At 45.7% G+C, this 15,616-nt stretch overlaps 1 protein-coding gene across 12 annotated transcripts in view; it reads left to right on the top strand.

Moving 5' to 3' along the window:
- Positions 1-15,616, top strand: part of HECTD1 (HECT domain E3 ubiquitin protein ligase 1) — a 352,555-nt gene that overhangs the window by 101,272 nt on the left and 235,667 nt on the right. For all 12 annotated transcript variants that reach the window (XM_069209073.1, XM_069209084.1, XM_069209083.1 and 9 more), the window contains exons 9-12: positions 7,588-7,702; positions 10,995-11,169; positions 12,740-12,878; positions 14,905-15,075. In XM_069209073.1, the coding sequence (XP_069065174.1) occupies positions 7,588-7,702; positions 10,995-11,169; positions 12,740-12,878; positions 14,905-15,075 (600 nt within the window). The remainder of the gene's footprint in view (positions 1-7,587; positions 7,703-10,994; positions 11,170-12,739; positions 12,879-14,904; positions 15,076-15,616) is intronic.

Raw genomic sequence — 15,616 nt, 5'->3', positions numbered from 1 at the left:
CTGGCCCAATATGTCCCAGAAGGTTAAGGAGTTTTGCCTCTCCTGCCCCACCTGTCAATCCAGTGGTAAGACAGGTGGGCACCCAAAGGCCCCCCTCATTCCACTTCCAGTGGTGGGGGTCCCCTTTGAAAGAGTGGGTGTGGACATAGTTGGTCCACTAGAACCTCCCACAGCCTCAGGAAATATGTACATCCTAGTAGTAGTGGATCATGCTACTAGGTATCCTGAAGCTATTCCCCTTAGGTCGACTACTGCCCCTGCAGTAGCCAAGGCCCTCATTGGTATCTTTACCAGAGTGGGTTTCCCTAAGGAGGTGGTGTCTGACAGAGGTACCAACTTCATGTCAGCATACCTAAAACACATGTGGAATGAGTGTGGAGTGACTTACAAATTCACTACACCATACCATCCACAAACTAATGGCTTAGTTGAGAGATTCAACAAGACATTAAAAGGCATGATCATGGGGCTCCCAGAAAAACTCAAAAGGAGATGGTATGTCCTCTTGCCATGTCTGCTTTTCGCTTACAGAGAGGTGCCACAGAAGGGAGTAGGGTTCTCACCCTTTGAACTTCTGTTTGGTCACCCTGTAAGGGGACCACTTGCTCTTGTTAAAGAAGGCTGGGAGAGACCTCTTCATGAGCCTAAACAGGACATAGTGGACTATGTACTTGGCCTTCGCTCTAGAATGGCAGAGTACATGGAAAAGGCAAGCAAAAACCTTGAGGCCAGCCAACAGCTCCAGAAGTTTTGGTATGACCAAAAGGCTGCAATGGTTGAGTTCCAACCAGGGCAGAAAGTCTGGGTTCTGGAGCCTGTGGCTCCCAGGGCACTCCAGGACAAATGGAGTGGCCCTTACCCAGTGCTAGAAAGGAAGAGTCAGGTCACCTACCTGGTGGACCTGGGCACAAGCCGGAGCCCCAAGAGGGTGATCCATGTGAACCGCCTTAAGCTCTTCCATGACAGGGCTGATGTAAATCTGTTGATGGTAACAGATGAGGATCAGGAGGCAGAGAGTGAACCTCTCCCTGATCTTCTGTCATCAGACCCAAAAGATGGCTCAGTAGATGGAGTGATCTACTCAGACACCCTCTCTGGCCAACAGCAAGCTGATTGTAGGAGAGTCCTACAACAGTTTCCTGAACTCTTCTCCCTAACCCCTGGTCAGACACACCTGTGTACCCATGATGTGGACACAGGAGACAGCATGCCTGTCAAAAACAAAATTTTTAGACAGTCTGACCATGTTAAGGAAAGCATCAAGGTGGAAGTCCACAAGATGCTGGAATTGGGAGTAATTGAGCGCTCTGACAGCCCCTGGGCTAGCCCAGTGGTCTTAGTCCCCAAACCCCACACCAAAGATGGAAAGAAAGAGATGAGGTTTTGTGTGGACTACAGAGGGCTCAACTCTGTCACCAAGACAGACGCCCACCCAATTCCTAGAGCTGATGAGCTCATAGACAAATTAGGTGCTGCCAAATTCTTAAGTACCTTTGACTTGACAGCAGGGTACTGGCAAATAAAAATGGCACCTGGAGCAAAAGAGAAAACAGCATTCTCCACACCTGATGGGCATTATCAGTTTACTGTTATGCCCTTTGGTTTAAAGAATGCCCCTGCCACCTTCCAAAGGTTGGTGAATCAAGTCCTTGCTGGTTTGGAGTCCTTTAGCACAGCTTATCTTGATGATATTGCTGTCTTTAGCTCCACCTGGCAGGATCACCTGGTCCACCTGAAGAAGGTTTTGAAGGCTCTGCAATCTGCAGGCCTCTCTATCAAGGCATCCAAATGCCAGATAGGGCAGGGAACTGTGGTTTACTTGGGCCACCTTGTAGGTGGAGGCCAAGTTCAGCCACTCCAACCCAAGATCCAGACTATTCTGGACTGGGTAGCTCCAAAAACCCAGACTCAAGTCAGGGCATTCCTTGGCTTGACTGGGTATTACAGGAGGTTTGTGAAGGGATATGGATCCATTGTGACAGCCCTCACTGAACTCACCTCCAAGAAAATGCCCAAGAAAGTGAACTGGACTGTGGAATGCCAACAGGCCTTTGACACCCTGAAACAAGCAATGTGCTCAGCACCAGTTCTAAAAGCTCCAGATTATTCTAAGCAGTTCATTGTGCAGACAGATGCCTCTGAACATGGGATAGGGGCAGTTTTGTCCCAAACAAATGATGATGGCCTTGACCAGCCTGTTGCTTTCATTAGCAGGAGGTTACTCCCCAGGGAGCAGCGTTGGAGTGCCATTGAGAGGGAGGCCTTTGCTGTGGTTTGGTCCCTGAAGAAGCTGAGACCATACCTCTTTGGGACTCACTTCCTAGTTCAAACTGACCACAGACCTCTCAAATGGCTGATGCAAATGAAAGGTGAAAATCCTAAACTGTTGAGGTGGTCCATCTCCCTACAGGGAATGGACTTTATAGTGGAACACAGACCTGGGACTGCCCATGCCAATGCAGATGGCCTTTCCAGGTTCTTCCACTTAGAAAATGAAGACTCTCTTGGGAAAGGTTAGTCTCATCCTCTTTCGTTTGGGGGGGGGGGTTGTGTAAGGAAATGCCTCCTTGGCATGGTTGCCCCCTGACTTTTTGCCTTTGCTGATGCTATGTTTACAATTGAAAGTGTGCTGAGGCCTGCTAACCAGGCCCCAGCACCAGTGTTCTTTCCCTAACCTGTACTTTTGTATCCCCAATTGGCAGACCCTGGCATCCAGATAAGTCCCTTGTAACTGGTACTTCTAGTACCAAGGGCCCTGATGCCAAGGAAGGTCTCTAAGGGCTGCAGCATGTCTTATGCCACCCTGGAGACCTCTCACTCAGCACAGACACCCTGCTTGCCAGCTTGTGTGTGCTAGTGAGAACAAAACGAGTAAGTCGACATGGCACTCCCCTCAGGGTGCCATGCCAGCCTCTCACTGCCTATGCAAGTATAGGTCAGTCACCCCTCTAGCAGGCCTTACAGCCCTAAGGCAGGGTGCACTATACCATAGGTGAGGGTACCAGTGCATGAGCATGGTACCCCTACAGTGTCTAAACAAAACCTTAGACATTGTAAGTGCAGGGTAGCCATAAGAGTATATGGTCTGGGAGTTTGTCAAACACGAACTCCACAGCACCATAATGGCTACACTGAAAACTGGGAAGTTTGGTATCAAACTTCTCAGCACAATAAATGCACACTGATGCCAGTGTACATTTGATTGCAAAATACACCCCAGAGGGCACCTTAGAGGTGCCCCCTGAAACTTAACCGACTGTCTGTGTAGGCTGACTAGTTCTAGCAGCCTGCCACACTAGAGACATGTTGCTGGCCCCATGGGGAGAGTGCCTTTGTCACTCTGAGGCCAGTAACAAAGCCTGCACTGGGTGGAGATGCTAACACCTCCCCCAGGCAGGAGCTGTAACACCTGGCGGTGAGCCTCAAAGGCTCACCCCTTTGTCACAGCCCAGCAGGGCACTCCAGCTTAGTGGAGTTGCCCGCCCCCTCCAGCCACGGCCCCCACTTTTGGCGGCAAGGTTGGAGGGAACAAAGAAAGCAACAAGGAGGAGTCACTGGCCAGTCAGGACAGCCCCTAAGGTGTCCTGAGCTGAGGTGACTCTAACTTTTAGAAATCCTCCATCTTGCAGATGGAGGATTCCCCCAATAGGGTTAGGATTGTGACCCCCTCCCCTTGGGAGGAGGCACAAAGAGGGTGTACCCACCCTCAGGGCTAGTAGCCATTGGCTACTAACCCCCCAGACCTAAACACGCCCTTAAATTTAGTATTTAAGGGCTACCCTGAACCCTAGAAAATTAGATTCCTGCAACAACAAGAAGAAGGACTGCCTAGCTGAAAACCCCTGCAGAGGAAGACCAGAAGACGACAACTGCCTTGGCTCCAGAAACTCACCGGCCTGTCTCCTGCCTTCCAAAGATCCTGCTCCAGCGACGCCTTCCAAAGGGACCAGCGACCTCGACATCCTCTGAGGACTGCCCCTGCTTCGAAAAGACAAGAAACTCCCGAGGACAGCGGACCTGCTCCAAGAAAAGCTGCAACTTTGTTTCCAGCAGCTTTAAAGAACCCTGCAAGCCCCCCGCAAGAAGCGTGAGACTTGCAACACTGCACCCGGCGACCCCGACTCGGCTGGTGGAGAACCAACACCTCAGGGAGGACCCCCGGACTACTCTACGACTGTGAGTACCAAAACCTGTCCCCCCTGAGCCCCCACAGCGCCGCCTGCAGAGGGAATCCCGAGGCTTCCCCTGACCGCGACTCTCTGAAACCTAAGTCCCGATGCCTGGAAAAGACCCTGCACCCGCAGCCCCCAGGACCTGAAGGACCGGACTTTCACTGCAGAAGTGACCCCCAGGAGTCCCTCTCCCTTGCCCAAGTGGAGGTTTCCCCGAGGAAGCCCCCCCTTGCCTGCCTGCAGCGCTGAAGAGATCCCTTGATCTCTCATTGACTTACATTGCGAACCCGACGCTTGTTCTAACACTGCACCCGGCCGCCCCCGCGCCGCTGAGGGTGAAATTTCTGTGTGGGCTTGTGTCCCCCCCGGTGCCCTACAAAACCCCCCTGGTCTGCCCTCCGAAGACGCGGGTACTTACCTGCTGGCAGACTGGAACCGGGGCACCCCCTTCTCTCCATTGAAGCCTATGCGTTTTGGGCACCACTTTGAACTCTGCACCTGACCGGCCCTGAGCTGCTGGTGTGGTGACTTTGGGGTTGCTCTGAACCCCCAACGGTGGGCTACCTTGGACCAAGAACTGAACCCTGTAAGTGTCTTACTTACCTGGTAAAACTAACAAAAACTTACCTCCCCCAGGAACTGTGAAAATTGCACTAAGTGTCCACTTTTTAAATAGCTATTTGTGAATAACTTGAAAAGTATACATGCAATTGAAATGATTCAAAGTTCCTAATGTACTTACCTGCAATACCTTTCAAACAAGATATTACATGTTAAATTTGAACCTGTGGTTCTTAAAATAAACTAAGAAAATATATTTTTCTATAACAAAACCTATTGGCTGGATTTGTCTCTGAGTGTTTGTGTACCTCATTTATTGTCTATGTGTATGTACAACAAATGCTTAACACTACTCCTTGGATAAGCCTACTGCTCGACCACACTACCACAAAATAGAGCATTAGTATTATCTCTTTTTACCACTATTTTACCTCTAAGGGGAACCCTTGGACTCTGTGCATGCTATTCCTTACTTTGAAGTAGCACATACAGAGCCAACTTCCTACACCTTGTATTCCGCCGTATCTGGAATAATATGAAACCCTTCCATATTTTCCATTCTCTTCAGGATTGAGTCCTAAGCAGTCTTACAAGAAACGTTACACCTGAGACTCAGTAACGTCACTAAAATGTGTGCACAACGGGTTTTTCAAACCTACATTTTACAGAGTTGAAAAACTGACCCAGAACCTCCAAGATCTGTTTTCGCCCTGTGACTTATAGAGATTCATTCTTTGTTGCCCTGTCAGGCAGGGGACATTTTATCACAGATATAGTGTTCTTTTAGCAAGTATTGTGGAAGCCCCTACTTTGCCCTTTTACCTGACAATACTTTTCGGCGAAACATGAATTCTGAAGTTGAGATGCATTCCATTGATTGCTGCTTGTATAACCGTTGATGACTGATTCATGGGTAAGTGTCTGAAGCTGCTACAGGCTCTAGTTAAAGCTCTTCTCGTTAGAAACCAGAGCATGCAACTGGGTTTGCCTCAGCCCAATTGCCATTTCAGGGGCACCAAGCTGTGCCCTAGTCCAGCTGACCTTTCAGAGCGACCGAACACCCAACCGTAACCTCCCCTTCTTCCCCTGATGGTGATGGTAAGATCTCCAGTTATGGAGAAGGCAGTTTAAGCTCCACAGGGTGCCCGATGAAATGGTCTTTGGGTGGGGACTTGGGTGCATCTAAACCCCCCAAAAACCTACTCTGTTCTGACTCCATGACGTCTACTGGTCTGACTCTCGAGACAATCTTCTGAAGCTTGAGTACAAGGGGAAGCCGGACCCAAGGCCTCTGTCCTGCCCCAGTCAGCAGATCCTCCCCCTTTCTCCAAGTTCAGTTAAGTTCTCAAGTGCAGGCAGTGGGAAGCATATTTTAAAATGATTACTATCCTTGTGATAATTCTTAAGCCTTTCAAAAAGAAAGTTACTGCTAAATATTTATTTACTGTAAACCATCCCAGAAGAACCTGCTCTGAGAGGTTTTCAAGAGTGTAGGGCCCCTGTGCCGGGGTACACAGCTCTGAAGGCCAACCCAGATGTTACCCTGTCAGGATGAGGAAACTGCTAGAAAAGCAGCACTGTCTGGTTCTGACCGTGGGTCCTCCTCTTTGGTGAGCAGAGACGATGTAGGTGGAAACAGCCCACCATGAAAGGCATTCCTCACACTAGACCTCTCCAACACAAAGATGCCAACAGCTAGGAGCCTTGCCTGTTCTTTGTAATGTCCATTTACTTTCCTGTCCCCTCTTCTACATCTGAATATAAGTAAGGATGGATGGCCTATAATGACGTGTTATTGCCTGTACCAAGCCTTCTTGTTCTTCCCACAAACGTTTCACACTTTTTCACTGAGTTGGTTACTGTTGACGGACAGTCTAGCAGAACTGAATTAAATACTATCCAGGCTTTGAGGCGGAGAAGGTTCAGCAAAATAAACTTTGCAGTCTACTTAATAACAATCTGTGATCACCCACGCGCTTTATTTTTGGTAACTATCACAACAGTGAATGGATTCTTTCGAAAGCTGGTTCCCAAAGCAATGTATGAAAGATAGGCCTTGGCAATAGGGAAACCCTAGTGAAGCGCATGATCTAAAATAACACTTTGGATCACGTCTCTGCAGAGACATGCTACTCTTCATTTTTGGTAGCTTTCGCCGTCACTCATTACACATGTGGGCTCCAAGGCATGCTAAGGGGTCACCTGGCTAATGTTAGTTTGCTTTTCTGCACGTCAGATTCTGTTTCCTTTGATAAGAGCTGCTGTAGTTTTTTTGTCTGCACCCTGGGAGGGTTACCACGGGGTAGGCCTGAAGTCATGTTTTTAATGTCGCTCATAGGTCATGTAATACTGCACTACAGCCCATGTGACATGCTTCTTTTATGTGACTGATGGATTTTTTGTGCTATGTTATTTTAGTCTTTCCTAATTGTAAGATAGGTTAGTTGGTCAATCTTTCACCATATTTAGTGGCTAGGGAACATGGACTTGGACCTGTGGAGCAGCCTTTCTGTGCTCAGAGTCCAACTATGCCAGTAAATCCGGTTGCATCTGAGCATCAAACCTGGGCAGCTCATGCAGCACGAATGTGTTAAACTGACTCATGGCTTGCTTACCGTTCCTTTCTTCTCTCTGCATCAGGTGTGACTTCCTTTCTGGAATTTCGTCTCATTGATCAGAAAACGTTTCCCCGTCTCTTCCCTTATCAAAACATGTTTGTCCTTGGAAAGCAATTTAACATTTATATTCCCTAGAGCGACTAACACATATACCATTTGGTGTTTTTGTTGTTTCTGCCTCTTTAAGGCACAGTGGCCTCATCACACTCTCTCTCTCTCTCTCTCCCCCCCGTTAGACCTTGCTGAGACATGGCGCTAACCCAGATCTGCGAGATGAGGATGGAAAAACACCTCTGGACAAAGCACGAGAGCGCGGTCACAGCGAGGTTGTGGCTATTCTGCAGTCTCCAGGTGAGCATGCGCGGACCCCCATCTCACGCTCCGCCGCGGCGTCTAGATCCCTAGTTCTCTCAAACACTTATCACCCTCGGTTATTCTGCCATTTTGCTGTGTGAATAGGTTATAGTTCACTTGCTGTGCGAGTTCCTCCTTTGGGTATTGTCGCTCAGAATGTGCTATTTGTTGTCATGCATTTGGGCACCATTGTGGTGGACGTGCACTTAGAACAAATGTCACCTTCGGAAGCAAGGTGTGACCCTGAAGGTGGGGTGCAAAGGTGTGTTTTTTTTAATGAGGATAATGGTATAAACCAAAAAAGTGAGACTTGACGCGGAGTGCATGGGGGTGGGGTAGAGAGTTTACCAACAGGTCACTACTGCAGAGCTATTTGTGGGTAATGCTACAAGCCCTTCTATGAGCTTCATGTTGTAACAACTGAAAGAAGAAAAAAAATATTGTGAACATTTAGGAAGACATCAGCGATGGGTCTGAGCCAGAGAATTAGAAGCCCAAAATTGTTATGAAGCTCTAAATGGAACCAGTTATGGACAGGAAGTGAATGTATTAAAAACATCCAGCAATAAACTGATAAGTCCTTTTCACCTTTTGTTATACTGCGCAGGATACAGTTGAGCCTGCCTCAGGCTCTCCTGCCATTGTGGGTGGGGAATTCTCAATAGGGAGCAGTTCAGTGTTGCCATGTTAATGCCACCATCACAAGATGCGTGCCCACTTCATTTACTCTTGGCCCTAAAAGTCCATCATTGGCCTCAAACAAGGGAAATGAACACTGATTGCTGCTAATAATCCCAGAATGTGACATAATTCACTTTTAGCTATTTTGGTCTAGAAAATTCACGCTTTGAAAAAATGTTTTCTGCATCGTAGGATCTCCATTGATGGTCATTCCACCAGTGGGCGTGGCCCAGAGCACTTTTCCATACTCACATTCTCCATGAACATAAATACTGGGCGCTAGTGTCCATACGATGGGGAGCTACCTTTATGGGCTTATCAGAGACTGAGGCGGTTAGACTGAAAATAGCCCATTTCAAGTGTGCATTCCTGCATCATAGTGGCAAAAGGGATTGAAAATATAGAATGAAAGATGGAGCCTGATACAACATTGAAAGCAGAGAAAACGGTACCTTGCCCCTTTAAGGTCCCGGTAGCTTTCTCTAGCCACATTGCATTGGAGGGGCAGTTGCCTGATTGTGCAAGTTATTTTTTATGGGCTTTGTGGATTATTAGATTTCAATGCCCAACCATCCCCAGCCAGTGAGCTGGGCGGGTTCCATGAAATTGAAGTGAACATTCCTGCGATGAAACTGGGACTACAAGTAACGCTTTCTCTTCATCGTAGTCTCTTCATTTGCAGTCCTAATGCTTGAACAGAGTAGTGATCTAACTGTACCTAAGGAAAGTGGCTTCCTGGCAGCAAGAAAGGTAAATGTGTGTGTGTAATCAAGGGCTACCCACAGGTGGAAAGGGGTATATCCGTTGCTTAGGTTTCAAAGTATTTGCTGCCAGACCTCGCCTCAGCTTGTGTCCTAGTCTGGGCAATAATGTCTAGTAAATATATGTCCTGAAATCCAACTTGCTGCTCTGCAGATATCAACAATTTAAACATTCCTGAGGCAGGAGGCAGTGTTTGCTTTTGCTCAAATGAAACCTGCTTTAGATTTGCCTGGAATGTTTGCCTGCCAGTTCGTAGCGCATAGTAATGCAAACCACTGCCCTTTTAACAGTAGACTGTTTAGAGGTTGCTAAACCTTGTCTAAGAGCCACAATTGACAGAGAACTGATTCGAAGTTCTGAAGGCTTTAGACTTGTCTAATCGAAGTAATCTCATGTCTAATAACTAAAGGGACTATTCTGACGGTATAGCAGGGTTATGAAAGAAAGTGGGTAGAGAAGAGGTTGATAAATATGAAAGGAAGGAAAGAGCCCTCATTACTACCCTCTTAGAATGGACAATTGTTAGACTGCCGTCGCTTGTCGTTTATGCATTCTATGGGCAGGTGTGATGGCTACCAGAAATACTGCTTTTCATGAAAGATTGCAATTTAGTCTTGTGAATTCGCTCAAAAGGAAGGACTATTAGGTGTGATAAAAATAGATTTATTTTCCAATAAAGAGACAGTCTTTTGGTAGGGACACTTTCAAGTTCTTTCAAGCAGTCTTTAATGATGGGAACTTTGAAAAGGGAAATTTGATTTGATCCCTCTTAGCTGCCAAGTGCACTTTTATAGATGAGAATGGTAGCATGGATCGGGCTAATTATAGCAAGTTATGTATTACAAAGTCCTCCTGGCTGGTAGTAAGGTTGTGTCTATTGTTTTGACAAGATCAACGGAATTATGTTCACTTCTTGAATAACAAGTACTCATAAAAGGACATTTGGCCTTTTGAAATCTCCATGCATGTGGGAGTGGGGGGATGTGGAGGGGGGAATGGGGAACTTAGATGCCCATACTGCTAGACTTAAGGAGCCATGCTGCGAAATCCATTGAAGTTAAGTTCGGGTGTTGAACCTGGCCGATAGATTGGGTTCGAGTAGCAGCCTCTTGCATTGTTTGAGGGACATTTGTTGAAGGTGCAGATACCACCATTGTCTGTCAGTCTGGGGCTATCTTCCTGGAGATTTTCTTCGTTTCATTATTACTGAGAGGATCTGCGGTATCAGAAGAAAGGTGTCCAGAAAATCTTCTGTCAACATCATCAAAAGGGCATTGCCCCTTGACCCACAGTTTGGGTGCCTTTATGTGATGTCTTTGTGGGTTTTGTTGGTACCATTGCGCAGAAGTTAAAGAAGGTGGTGTTCCGCACTCTTTATGGATGTTATCTCACACTTTGTTGTAGTTGTCCAGGACCCTCACCCCTCATGGTTCTCCCTGTAGTAGCAGCTGTGAAAATCAGCCTGTTGGTTCTTCCTCCTTGGCATGTAGATCGCTGCTGTTGATAGTCCTCTGTCCAGACCCCAGTGGTAAATTGACTGACCTCACATGGCTAGCGGTCTTGATCCACTGTCTCCTGGTTTGTTGATCTAAGCATGGTGATGGTGTTGTCTGTGTGAATCATGATTGTTGTCCTTTCCTGCAGGGCCAGAAGAAATACTGCACTTCGATTATCTCTCCTTATCTCCTCTGTGGTTTACCCTTAAACCTGTATTGCCCCTCCACATACCATCTCCACTCCTGACTTACTTGCTGTCATCACTGTGTCTGCGGTGCACCTCATCCCCGCTCCCACATTGTGTCTGATGCGTCCTTTATCTCCACTCCTAACTTTTCTCAATTTTCAGGTGACTGGATGTGCCCAGTCAACAAGGGGGATGAAAAGAAGAAGAAAGATACAAATCGAGAAGAGGAGGAGTGCAATGAGCCACGCGGGGACCCTGATATGGCGCCCATCTACCTCAAGAGGCTGCTGCCTGTGTTTGCACAGACGTTTCAGCAGACTATGCTTCCCTCTGTGAGGTATGCCACATTGATGTCCCATACTAAGTACTTGTATATTTCCCTGCTCCCCCAACCTGCCTGAAAGCTGGAGGTCTGTTGCTTAAACAGTGTCCAAGGGGACATGGGAGGATGTCTGGCCTATGACGATATGGGTGGCAGGTGCTTGCAGTACTAGTCATGTCAAACCAAATTGTCTCTGCTGTGGGCCAATCTGCAATCATACTGGCTATCTTAAAATGGGACCTCACTACAGAACAAGTACAGATTCTGCATCATAGGATCTTTCATTGATAATCATAAACATTAGAATAATTCCCTGCTGCATATGGGAACTCTGTAACACTCCAACTTTATCTGTAGCACTGTCCATATTTCAGCATTAAGGGTGAAGTTCCCTGCATGTTCTTATGTGGTCTTCAAAAACATGAGTAAGAGCCTTTTCTGAACAGTCTGCTTTGCTGCTCCTATATAAACTATACACTGAAAAGTAGTAGCAGTGAGGAGACACTACAGGGCATAATAAAAATTGCTTATCCAGTCTACAGCATTTTATCACAGCTACCACTGTCCATAACTTGGAGTCCCTGTAAACCTAGCAAAGTGTCACCTCGATTGTCAGTAGTTAATTTGTGGACATTATGACTTTTTTTTATTTATAGCTTGATGAGTAGAGAAAAGGATGCAAAATCTTGTATTTGATGCCACAGGCTGATTGTGAGCTTTTGAACTCCATTTCCCCCCTAGTATCCCTTTAATCATTGTGTCTCAGATAAATCCCTGCTTGCCTCAACTTAAAGCTTGAGTACTAGCCTGGTTGGAGCGTCTTGATGCTCCCTGGGAGTGGAAAGCACTGCTTAGCAGTTGCCTTAGAAGCTTTAGAGGAAGAGGGCAGCGAATGGGTGAGGAGCTACAAGGCTACCCGGGAGATGCAGCCTTTCTGACTGATGTGCTGTCTGATGAGGGCTCAGCCTTCCACTTGCAAAGAAGTGTGAAAACCTGAGGCTTAGTTCTGCCTGTAATTCAGGCAGACTCCACAGCTTATGATAAACTAAACTCTGTTGAGCTTCAGTCTATAATATTTCAAGTGAAAATATACAAAGCTCTTTTCTTTGCTCTTTCAGTGCTGTGTTTTTACTTGAAAGATTTGCTGCTATATTTTCCTCTAAAGCTTTTTGGCATCAGTTAAGAAGGTTTTGTGGACTTAAGGGCCTGATTTAGAACTCGTCGAATGGGTTACTTCGGCACAACGGTGACAGGAACCCTGTCCGCTGAAATCTAGCTCCTGTGGGATATATTGGGCTTTAGATTTTTTTAGATTTCAGAGGACGGGATGTTTGTCACCGTTGTGATGAAGTAACGCATCCGCCGAGTTCTAACTCGGGCGTTAATTTCCACTTTTACTTTGCGAATCCATGTCCAAAGCTATTCTAACCTTGAGCCTATATCTGTGCTCTGGTAATAATTATGATGAATGCATTTAAAAAATAAAAAAAATACTGCCTACAGAACTAACATTCCATGTGCCATTGTCCAGTTCTTCATACAGATAGTTCTAAATAAAGGGTTTGAGTTTTTCTTTTCACTGCAGGAAAGCAAGTCTGGCACTTGTGAGGAAAATGGTCCATTTCTGTTCTGAGCAGCTGTTGAAGGAGGTGTGTGATTCGGATGCTGGTCACAACCTGCCCACTGTCCTGGTGGAGATTACAGCCACTGTCTTAGATCAAGAGGTGAGTGTCGCCACCTTCTGCACCGAGGTCTCAGCCAGGGTGGTGGACAGAGGAGGTGGGTACTTCACTGTCCAACCCCTGTTTTTGCAGTCATGGTTGTTTCTTTACCGGCTTAGACTCACCATAGCCATGTAGAGATCGGAGTCACATTCCTAGCTCTGGAGGGGAGAGCTCTTACTGTCCGCACCCAGATCTCAGCCATGGCTGTAGAAAGAGGGGGTTAGCACTTCCACTCACGCACTTAGTTTTTTTGGCAGTAGTTGTGTTGCTTTACTGCCTTTCTCTCATCCTTGTAAAGAGGGCAGTCATGTTCTTACAAAGGGGCATCTCCTGCTCTTAGATTGTGAATTAATGGAAAAGCTTAAACTGAGAAACCACATTGGAGCAAACCAATCCATTGAAAGGAAATGCTAATAAATCACAAATTTAGGCAACCATTTTGAAGTTAAGATAAATTTAAGGGAAGACATTTAAATCGGAAATAACATTGAAATAAACTGGAATATCTAAACAATATTCTGTTGTACTTGCATATTAGAAAGTGCACTAAATTTGTATCTGAAAACACAATAACTGCGAATAACAATGGTAAACAATGATGTACTGCATACCAAAGCCCTGTTAGACACAATGTATGGTTTTCTGTAAATGCTATTGAGATTTCTTTCTGTTAAAAAAAAAAAATAAATTTTTCTCTCACTATACTCTTACCACTTAAAAATAAGCATGCTGAAGACAATTCAGAAAAAAATAATTCTGTACATTTGTTTTCTATTAATTGTTAATGCTATTCCTCTTACAAAGTTCCATTAAACAGGTTAGGTGAATTGGTTTTCATTGAAGGTGTACTATGAAATAGATTTGTGATAATATCTCATACAACCAATCCCACTGTCCACACCAAGATCTCAGCCTTGGTAATAGACAGAGGAGGGTGGGTACTTCCACTGTCTCAGCCGGTTCTTTCATGTTGCTTTACTGGCTTACACTCCCAGTATCTTTGTAGAGATCGAAGTCACATTCCTAGATGAGCAGGGGGATACTCCTACTGTCCTCATTAAGATCCATGATAAGGCAGAAGATGGGCATTATATCCTCTCTGGAGATGTCCACTGTCCTAGGTTCAGGATGTAGTCACATCATGCTTATGGAGGCCAGGAGTAGCAAAATCACTCAATCTCTGCAGTTTTGAGATAGTCTTGAACCTAGACCTTCAAGAATGCCTGACCTTAAGCAGTTCTCTGACTGAGCCAGGCATTCTCTGACTCACCACAAGCTCCCCCTATATTGACTTGATGTTGTTTTTTTTTTTTAATATGTAAAATCTTTGGTCACCTGGAAGTTTTCAGTTAATTTCTCCCTTTCCAGTACCTTGATGCAGGAAGGGAGGTTTTTAGACACACATACATCATATTGTCTAATGTAAAACATAATGGCACAGTCAGAGTTTTAGCCATGGCTGCCATGAAGTGACCTGTTCTGGTTATCTTTGATAGAAAATGGTGGAAAGTTAAGGTGCTGTTTTTCCGAAGTGTGTATCTTTTTCTGTTGCAGAACTTTAAGTAGGAAGAGGTTTAATGAATTTCTTCTACAATCTTTGACATGTGATGGAGTACAAGTGTTTTTTAGGTTTTCTAGACTGAGTATATTTCTAAAATTCAAAAGTAAAATTCAACAGAGATCATTAATACAAATATCTGTTACTAATTGCAGTGACCCTAGTCCTTTCTCAATTTATACACACACCTCCTGCCAAATGCTGCATTCTGAGGAAGTGAAGTCATTTGATTCTGAAGTTGTTGAGTGTGGGGTGTAGTTTTTTCTTTTAGCTTAACTTAAGGCCTCTGCCTCTGTTGTGCGTGTGGCTGAATTGCTGAAAATAAATGGGGCAGTGGTGAACTTGTTCTCAGTCATGATTACTCCCCTTCCTGATGGTACAAGTTGATGCACATAAACCTCAGGAAAAGCCCTTACTGGAACTATTACTCCTTTTACGTAATCTTTCCTTCTCTCTATATCTCCTCAGGATGACGATGAGGGACACCTCCTGGCGCTGCAGATCATTCGGGACCTGGTGGACAAGGGTGGGGACCTTTTCTTGGACCAGCTTGCGCGACTTGGTGTCATAAGCAAAGTGTCCATGCTAGCTGGCCCCTCTTCGGATGACGAAAACGAAGAGGACCCCAAACCAGAAAAGGTGGGTCACCTATGTGCAGTCCTGCTAGAGGGCTCCTGCTCTAGACCTTCTCAATACCTGGATTTACCAAAACAATCGCAAATTATTAGAACTGAGATAACGTTTACAGAGGTCATTACATCTAATTAAATCCCTTTTCCAGAGATTGTGAGTTAATTACACTTACTACATATAGTGCCTAGGGAATTGAAAGCTGAAGTAGAAGGTAGATGTCTTACTAGCAGACGTTACATTACCGGTAAGTTCTAAATGTCAGTCTCTCATTTCTGCAGGTTTTTTTGTGCTAATTTCTATAGAAATCTGTTCAAGTTATGAAGGCCTGAATCTGCCAAATCACACAGCTACGTGTGAAGTCCAGGAGCGCTAGGAGCCAGTGGACAGGAAGTGGTGGGGGGGGTGTGATGGTAGGACAGGAAATGAGCTGAGGACAAGTGAAGGAATCTGTGATTGGAGTGCTTTGACGCATTAAAGATAATCTATATCCCTATGTTGCCTTTAAAGACATCTACATCCTTGGTGTTCCATCTATAGTGAAGCGATC

This window comes from Pleurodeles waltl, chromosome 9, assembly GCF_031143425.1.
Source record: "Pleurodeles waltl isolate 20211129_DDA chromosome 9, aPleWal1.hap1.20221129, whole genome shotgun sequence".
Taxonomy (NCBI): domain Eukaryota; kingdom Metazoa; phylum Chordata; class Amphibia; order Caudata; family Salamandridae; genus Pleurodeles; species Pleurodeles waltl.
This window is presented reverse-complemented; position numbering and strand designations above follow the sequence as displayed.